At 32.5% G+C, this 9,679-nt stretch overlaps 2 protein-coding genes across 2 annotated transcripts; both read right to left on the reverse strand.

Annotated features, from left to right (window-relative positions):
- Positions 1-471: 471 nt before the first annotated feature.
- Positions 472-1,292, reverse strand: LOC107923064 (14 kDa proline-rich protein DC2.15). The gene has a single exon (XM_016853273.2). It carries the CDS (start codon positions 1,204-1,206, stop codon positions 799-801), a length of 408 nt encoding a protein of 135 aa, XP_016708762.1. The 5' UTR covers positions 1,207-1,292; the 3' UTR covers positions 472-798.
- Positions 1,293-3,628: 2,336 nt separating this feature from the next.
- LOC107923635 (14 kDa proline-rich protein DC2.15) lies at positions 3,629-4,338 on the reverse strand. Its single transcript, XM_016853820.2, has one exon. It carries the CDS (start codon positions 4,273-4,275, stop codon positions 3,871-3,873), a length of 405 nt encoding a protein of 134 aa, XP_016709309.2. The 5' UTR covers positions 4,276-4,338; the 3' UTR covers positions 3,629-3,870.
- Positions 4,339-9,679: the final 5,341 nt, after the last annotated feature.

Consider the following 9,679-nt stretch of genomic DNA (forward strand, 5'->3'; position numbering starts at 1 on the left):
AGATATTCACTACTCTAAATATGAGTTCAGATCGAGTTATTGTTTCACCTTATTCTTGTACTTAAAAAAAAACATAATTAAGAAAGAGCTCAAACCCTCATTAATATCTTGAATTCTCAGCATATAGACGTGGGAAATAAAAAATGTTGGACAAGTTCAAGGAATCTTTGTCTTTTTTTGTGCAATGAAATGAAAATGCTTATTTTTTTTTTTTGGTTAGTTTTCACATGTGAGATTGCTTACATTTTACTCAGCAAATTCTCAGTCACGGACTCAACACTGTGCTTTGCAAATATTCTTTTTCTTGTTAATTTTGTTATCATTGCTATATATATATATGTATAAATATCGATTATTAATATCTCTACTAAAATAATAGATACTAGAAGACAAGGGGAATAAAACATTTGAAAATTGTAATAATGATAGAGACATGTTGCATGTTGAGAAAAATAAAAAAGAATACAAACATTTAAGAATAAAAATACGAATAAAGATTTATTATTCGTTCAAACTAGATTGGTTCACATACAAAATCCATTAGTAAATGGATAGAGAAACAAAAGCAAGGGAATAATACAAGTCTTTTTCATGTCTTTTGGAGATACAAAAAACCCCAAAAGAAAAACACTTGAAGAGAAGTATTAAATTTATTCAGTATCCATCCCTCACAAGGAAATTGAAATAATAAAGTTACAAATGAAAAACCACTGATTTACTGCAAATGTCGGAAACCGTAACTTTCAATAACCAAACACAATAAGGAAAACTAGAAAGAATGTTGGGAACAGTGAAGACTTAGCATTGGAAGTTGGAAGGAACATTCTTTGAGCAAACGTTGAGGAGCAAGCTAAGGGAAACTGGAATGTTAAGGTTGATGCCTAAGATGTTAGCTTTGATAGCGGTGCAAAGGCAAACAGCAGCTTCGAGATCGACGAGGCCATCAAGAAGGGAACAGCATGGCATCACTGGGGGTGAACCAATGACGGGCTTGGCTAAGCCAAGCACATTAGCACATACACCTAATTTAAGGGCATCTCTAGGGCATTTGCCTTGTGAAGATGGAGTGGGGGTGGGGTTGGGGTTTGGGTTTGGCTTTGGTTTAGGGGTGGGTGAATAGCAAGAACCACAAGCACTGACCAGGGAAAAGAAGAGAATGTTGAGTGCCAAAAAGAGGGCCATGGAAGCTGATCTTTTTGACGCCATTTTGATCTTCTCTTAAAACCCTAGTGACTTGCTTTCTTGGCTTAGAGTTAAAAGTACAAGTGATTTCGGGGTGGGGAACTTGGAGTGAATAGGATGGGGGTTTTATAGTGTTTAAAACAAGGCTAGTGGGTTGTTTTTTTTTATTAATGTTCGGTTAATTGATGAATAAAATCAAAATTTGAGGTGGCCGGTGAGATTTGGATGATTGTGATATTTGAGGTGGAAATTAGCACATTGCCATGTTACCATTGCTCCTATAAGATCAACATGTGGATCTGGCTTAAACATAGAATAATATGATTTGCAACAGTGATCATCAACAGTGGAGATGGCAGCGTTGTTTCAAGCTTTTTGTGTTTGCAAATTAATTATAATTTATGGACGGTTGTAAGGAAAGGATTATATGAAATTATGATTTTATATTATTTCAATTCCTTTTTAATAAGAGAATTATAAATCATACTTTTTTTTCCAAATTTTTAATTTCGTATAATCCATTCTCATAGATATATTATCGATTTTCTCTCTCAAAATATAGGTTTAAGTTATTTACATATATAAAATACAACATCATTTATATTAAAATATTTATAAAATTTTAATTTTTAGGTACCAATAAAATAATGGGATGTGATTTGATTTTCGTAGACTCATTAATATCTTAACTTTAATTAAATTATTTTTAAAAAATAGATAATTAAAATTAAAAAATAAAAATAAAAACTTTGGGTTGTACAAAAATGTTTCCCATTAATGAAGTGTTAAAATTTCCCATTTAACCAACGGGGTCATTGCCAAAAATATCTTTAGGGATCAAGATAAAATTATAAAGTTTTAGAGGGTCAATTGGTAAAAGCTAAAAAGAATTAAATTAAATTAAAAGTTTCAGAGGGGCTAAAAAGAAAATCTTTTCATTAGTCAAAGGGCGAAAAAGGTTTTAATTGAATAATTGATTAATGAGACTAAAATTGAAATTATCCCAATCAACCAAAAAAAGCAAGGATATGCCTGCCCATATTTTTTCAATAGTAGAAGGGATAAAAAGATATAATTAGTTAAAAGGAGAGGCTAAAATTGAAATTATCCCAATTAACCAAAGAGGAAGGCTATGCGTGCCTTGGCTTCTTCTTCTTTTTCTTTTTTTTTTTTCTCTTTTTTTCCTGAATGCTTCCCCCATTTGTATTATTTATGTATTCTGTAATGTTATAATGCTGTAAATTTGAACTTTCCCGAGAATATATATATATATACTAATATTCAACAAGTTCGGAGGATAACCATCATAATATGTTGATTATCGTGATAATGCGGTTTAGTGGAAATCAAAATGTTAAGCAAGTCCAAGGAATCTTTTGCCTTTATCAGCATTGAAATCAGCCTTATCTTTAATTTTTTTTTAGATTTTGATGTGATACTACGTTAAAAGTACTATAGAGGTTTTTATATTAAGAGTTGGATTGTATTTTACATATTTATTAAAAAAGTAAATTAGTCCCTATATGTTTCGTCAAAGAATCAAGTTGGTCATTCTATTAAAAATTTCATCTATTTCTACTATTAAAAATTTGTCTATATATGTCAGAATGAGGTACGCATGGCACGTCACGCGTATTTGTCTGGTTATTTTGTTAACTACACTAATTTTTAACAGTAAAAATGGATAAATTTTTTAACAGAAAAAACAAATTATTCTTTGATATTCTAACATAAAAAAACTAATTAATTTATTATTAAATAATATACTTATTGTAAAGGGGCCTCTCTATAGTACTTTTATCATTAGAGTGCTTATTTCTTCCTTGTAAATGCATTTCAGCTTATATTGTATTTACTACAATTGCGACTGCAATAGGTTTTATATTTCAATCATTAGAGGTAAATATGAATTATGGATATTTATGATAAAATAAAAGCAAATGGAAAGAATCATCGTTTCTTTTTGTTTCTTTAGGCAATGAAAAAACAAAATTTTAAGATGTAAAATATCTTTATTTATTTTACAAAAGAGGAAATTTATTAAAATTAATCTTTTTCTTTCGTTTTCACTATTTACCCTAACAAAAATGGTCATTATTTTCTTTTTATTAATTTTAATTATTGTAACAAGATAAATTTTTTTATTTTTTTTTTGCTCAGCAAAGAACTAACTTATTTATTAAAAATCCACTGGTGGAACTAAGCAAAGGGTTAGTGAAGCAAAACATTAAATCATTTAATTCCCTTGATTTTCTTCTCCTTTGATCCAAACATAGTGTTAATTACCATTATTATTTAAATTTCTACCCTCCTCAAGATTTGATAATTGTAAGAACAAGATACATTTTGGAGGTTGAAAAAAATGATTTACTTAGGGTACAAATATGAAATGGGGCTCATATTAATAAACTGATAAATAAACAAGGGAATAAATTAACGAGCTAAATAATACAAGTCTTTCCATGTTCTTTGGAGATATAAAAAAACTTCAAACAACACTTGAAGATAAGTATTAAACTTATTCTATATCTATCCCCCACGAAGAAATTAAAACAACAAAATTAGAAATGAAAACACTAATTTATTGCACATTAAAACAATGAAGTTATGGTATCATAACTTGAAAAAAACCAGACACAAACCATAGAGAAGTTGAGAAAGAATGTAGGGGAAAATGATTGACTTAAATTAGCATTGGAAGCCATAAGGAACTTTCTTTGAGCAAACATTGAGGAGCAAGCTAAGAGAAACTGGAATGTCAAGGTTGATGCCTAAGATGTTAGCTTTGATAGCTGTGCAAAGGCAAACAGCAGCTTCGAGATCGACGAGGCCATCAAGAAGGGAACAGCATGGCATCACTGGGGGTGAACCAATGACGGGCTTGACTAAGCCAAGCACATTAGCACATACACCTAATTTAAGGGCATCTCTAGGGCACTTGCCTTGTGAAGATGGGGTGCTGGGGTTGGGGTTTGCCTTTGGTTTATGGTTAGGTTTGGTGGGAGGGGATGGGGCAGTAGCACTAACCAAGGAAAAGAAGAGAATGTTGAGTGCCAAAAGGAGGGCCATGGAAGCTGATTGTTTTGAAGCCATTTTGATGTTAGTGGCCTGCTTTCTTGGCTTAGAGCTAAAAGTAGAAGTGTTTGGGGATGTGGGAGTTGGAGTGAGTGGGACGGGGGTTTTATAGTGGTTACAAGAAACTAGTGAGTTATTTTTTTAATGTTGGGTTAATTGATCAAATTGTAGAATAAAATCAAATTAAGGTGGCCGGTGAATTTCTGGATGTTTGTGATTTGTGAGGTGGAAATTTGGACATTGTCATGTTACCACTGCCCCTATATTTTATGCTTTGCGATAGTGATCATCTCAAAAAACTTCAGCACTAAAAAATATAATTGTAAGTTCCAAAAATAAGTAATATGTATATTTTAAAAAAAGGTTTTGATTAGTAGATACAGCTCGACAAATCAAGTTGTGACATTATTAACTAATGAAAATTTCGTTGTATCATAGTTGTGGTTTTTTAAATGTTAATTAAGTAGACAATTATATAGGGTTGAGTTGAAGATGGCAACTCTCATGATTTCTTCGAAGATTTTGTGTTTGCAATTTAATTATATGTAATTGTAATCGAAAAATGTGTTCACGGGTTTGAATTGATGCGTAAGTCTAGAGATACTAACTTTTCATTTCAACTTTAGGGTTTATTCACATTGAACCAAGCTTGAAAAGTCTCCACATTTTATCTCTCAAAATATAGACTTTAAGTACTTGAATTTGTAACAATTATAATGTCGGTAAAAATATTTCTAAAACTAATGATAGTTAAAAGAAGGGTAGATAAGTAATGAGAAGTTGGGTTGTATTAGAAAGATGGATTAGTTTTTATATATATATATATATAACAAATGGTTCAATCAATAAAAATATATTATATAAAAATTAAAGATTCATGATTACTCATATATATTGGGCAAATTATACTATGAGATCCAGTTCTCAGTTATTGATAAGTTTTTTTTTTCATTTAACTATGAAAAGTTATAAAATATAATTATTTAACTTTTTTTTATCACCAACCATTAAATTACTAATGGGAAGATAACTTGACAATTTTTAAAATTAGCATAATAGCAACTTTAACCCTCAACATTTATACATTGTGTCAATTTATTTTTTTTAATTTTTTTCTCTGTGACATTGAGAGTTAATATTAAAAGAATGACAATAGATGAAAATTATTATATTGGATTTTTGAGTATTTCCATTTTTTGTATATATATATATTATCAAATTTAGTTGATAAATTAGTTTTTTTTTTAGCTTTTTAAATGAAAGGATAATAATGAAAGCAAAACTACAAAAAAGATCAAATTACATAATGTGTAAATATCAAAGTTAAATTTTTTAGAATCAAGACAAAGTTAACATGATATATAAATGTTGAAGGTTAAAGTTCCAATTTTAAAAGTTGGTACATCATCTTTCAGTTAGTCATTTAACAAATGTTGACAAAAAAATACAAAATCGAATAGTTAGGTGGTCATTTGTAACTTTTCACAATTGGATGACCAAAAACAAGGAATTTACCAATAGTAAGGTGACTACCAATGTAATTTACCCATATATTTTTTAGTTTAACAAATTTGATATCATTATACTTTCATTAATTGAGTTGGTGTCACTTGACTTGTGATATATCAAACTTAGTTAAGGATTTTATTATAGTTTGTAGATAGATAATAAGAAATAATTTATATTAGAATTTTCTTAAAAAAATTAGTTTTTAGGTTTTGATAAAATAATCTCATGTCAATAATTTTTATAGACATAAAAATATTATTATACATTCGTTCATATCTAATAACATTTTTAACTCAGGAAAATAAATAATCAAAATTTTGGAAAAAAAAGTTGATACTTAAAGCTTATTAGAAAATTTTCGTAAGTAAACCAAATTTTGGTTATTCAAAGATATGATTTTTTTATGCTGATGAATAAATATTACACATATTTAAGGTTTGAGTTTATTTTTTTATCAATTAATAAATTTTATCAATGTTGAGATAGTTTTTGAGTAATGCTTAGACCAGTACTCATTGGTAGTAGCACTCTCTGTGTAGAAATCTTACTATGTTTGTATTGACAAATTTTGACAATAAAACTCATTGGGTTGTAATTCTTGTTGTTACTTTGGGCAATTGCTAGCCCATTCTTAATATCCGAACTACACATCAACATATATTAGAGGTTGGTTTAGATTTAGATTGAAGCAATCAACTTCTCAAGTTTGATGGATCGAATCGAATCGGGTTAAGCTGGAAGTATATCTTAAAGATTCAAGACTTATGCTAAGCTACTTGGAGAGATATTTCTTTGTGCATATTATTTTGTTTGTTTTGAGGGAAGATTGATTGTAAATGATATAATATGTTAGTAAGTCTTAATTACATATATTTTGGGGATACTTGTATAAGTAATGTACTGAACTCTGAGAGCACTTTATCTTGTTCATTGAGTAAAATAATCAAGTGTATGACTTGATTAGTGTTCTAAGTTTTAAACTAAAAACTTAGATTAAGACGTCTAGATCTTAGATACAAAGATGATGAGTTTAAACTAGTAAGTGTTAGAGCTTGAAAACATTTGTTGTACAATGTGCTAATGTTGGGAAGAAACCGAACAACCGAAACAAAGCGAAAGCACAACTGGTGTTCTTTCTCTCCTTATAACTCCTGTCAAAAATTATGGCAAGCACAATAGCACAAGATATGTTCTCTAGCAACCTTAATCAACCACAAATCAACTAATGCAACCACAACAAAAATAAATAGAGACACCGATATTTTTACATAGAAAACCCCTCTAAATCAAGGGTAAAAACCACGGGACTTTAGAGTCCGATAAAGAGCTCTACTATCATCAAATGTTCGACTACAAGATCACAATATCAAGCCTACAACAAGCATTCAACTCCGACAAGGCTAACAATATGTAATCTTTAGCAAAAGAGAGAAAAATGAGAGAACATCACCAAAAACATAGCTGCTGAAAAATGGGTATTTCTGACGCTACAAGTCTCGGATGAAAAATCCGACCGTACAACTTCTCAATTCTAGAAGCATTCTGACCAACAATAAGCATATCATCAACATAGAGCAAAAGAATAATAAAATCATCACCAGAGAATCTCTTAACAAACACACAATGATCAGAAGTAGTCTTCTTGTAGCCTTGCTCCCCCATAACATACTCAAACTTCTTGTACCATTGCCTTGGAGCTTGCTTCAAACCATACAAGCTCTTCTTCAATCTGCACACATAGTCCTCTTTCCCTTGTGCAACAAAACCCTCTGGCTGCTCCATGTAAAGCTCTTCTTCCAAGTCACCATGAAGAAAAACAGTTTTCACATCCATTTGTTCAACCTCTAGGTCATAACAAGCTACCAAACTCAGTATAGTTCTGATAGAGGACATCTTCACAACCGGAGAAAATATTTCTTCAAAATCAACCCCTTTTTTCTGAGTATAACCCTTGACGACCAATCTAGCTTTGTATCGTGGAGATGAAGACTTCTCTTCTTGCTTCAACCTGTAAACCCACCGATTATTCAAAGCTCTTTTGCCCTTAGGCAGTTTCACCAATTCAAAAGTATGGTTCTCATGCAAGGATTGAAGTTCGTCTTTCATCGCTTCAACCCACTGATCTTTGCATTCACTCTCCATAGCCTCTTCATAACATTCAGGTTCTCCCCCGTCAGTCAAAAGAACATATTCATCAGGAGAATACCTGACAGAAGATCGTCGATCTCTGGAAGACCTTCGAAGTGGAACTGCTGGTGGAGCTATAGGTGCTTGTTGTTGATCATTCACAACATCATCCATGGGAGTATCAAAGTCACCTATAGTCTGATGGTCACCACTAACATCACCATGCACATCATCCTGGATAGGATCTGGTGAAGAGTCTAGGGGAACCGGATTCACATCGATCAAGTCACCACTACCTTGTGAATCCACTTTCTCCGTCTTATCAATGTCATCAATGGTCTGATCCTCAATGAAGACAACATCTCTGCTTCTCACGAGTTTCTTCTGAACTGGATCATAGAGTCTATAACCAAACTCACCATCTAGACCATAACCAATAAAAATGCATTGTCGAGCCTTGGCATCCAACTTGGATCTTTCATCCTTTGGAACATGAACAAATGCTTTACAACCGAACACACGTAGGTGATCATATGACACGTCTTTACCAAACCAAACTCTATCTGGCACATCACCTTTCAAAGGAACACTAGGAGACAGATTTATCACATGTGTCACTGTATTCAAAGCTTCAGCCCAAAACGATCTTGGTAACTTTGCATCTGACAACAAACATCTGACTCTCTTAATCAATGTTCGGTTCATTCTTTCAGCTAACCCATTTAACTGTGGAGTCTTTGGTGGTGTTCTCTGATGTCTGATTCCCTGCCGCAGACAATACTCATGAAACGACCCTGTGTACTCGCCACCATTATCAGTACGAATGCACTTCAACTTCTTCCCAGTTTCCCTTTCAACTGATGCTTGAAACTGTTTAAACACCTCAAAGACTTGATTTTTAGACTTCAAAGTGTAAACCCATAGCTTTCTTGAACAATTATCAATGAAAGTCACAAAGTAAAGTGCACCACCATGTGATCTTACTTTTATCGGACCACAAACATCTGAATGGACCAACTCTAGCAACTCTGATTTCCTATGAGGAGGATGGCTTCTAAATGAAACTCTTTTCTGCTTTCCTGCTAGACAATGAGCACAATTCTTCAGTGTAGCATTCTTTAAACCCGAAAGTTGATTCTTCTTCGCTAAACAGCTAAGCCCCTTCTCACTCATGTGACTGAGTCGTTTATGCCACAACTCAGTTGAGTTGTCATTCAGTGTCACATTCACCGTCTCTCGAGAAGTCAAAGCTTGCATCAAGTACAAATTTGAGCTCTTCTTTCCTCGAGCCACAACCAAGGAGCCTTTAGTCAGCTTCCACTGCCCTTCACTGAAGGTGTTACAGAATCCCTCATCATCAAGTTTTCCTGCAGAAATCAAATTCAAACGGACATTCGGTGCATGTCTAACATCCTTGAGAGTTAACTTTGTTCCATTGTTACTTACCAAGCTAACATCTCCCATACCAATAACCGAAACCAAACCATCATTACCCATCTTCAATACCCCAAAATCACCAGGAGTATAAGATGTGAAGAATTCCTTTCTCGACGTGACATGAAGTGATGCACCAGTATCAATCACCCAACTAGTCTCGTCGCATACTAGGTTGACCAAATTCTCATCACAAATAACTAACAGATCTTCACGAGTAACAGTAGCAACACACTCAGATTTTTCATCGTCATTCCGATCGTGTTTATCACCACCACCTTTGTTCTCTTTCTTCCACTTGAAGCAATATTTCTTGATATGACCTTTCTTACCACAATGATGACACTCAAGA

Source organism: Gossypium hirsutum, chromosome A11, assembly GCF_007990345.1.
Source record: "Gossypium hirsutum isolate 1008001.06 chromosome A11, Gossypium_hirsutum_v2.1, whole genome shotgun sequence".
Taxonomy (NCBI): Eukaryota; Viridiplantae; Streptophyta; class Magnoliopsida; order Malvales; family Malvaceae; genus Gossypium; species Gossypium hirsutum.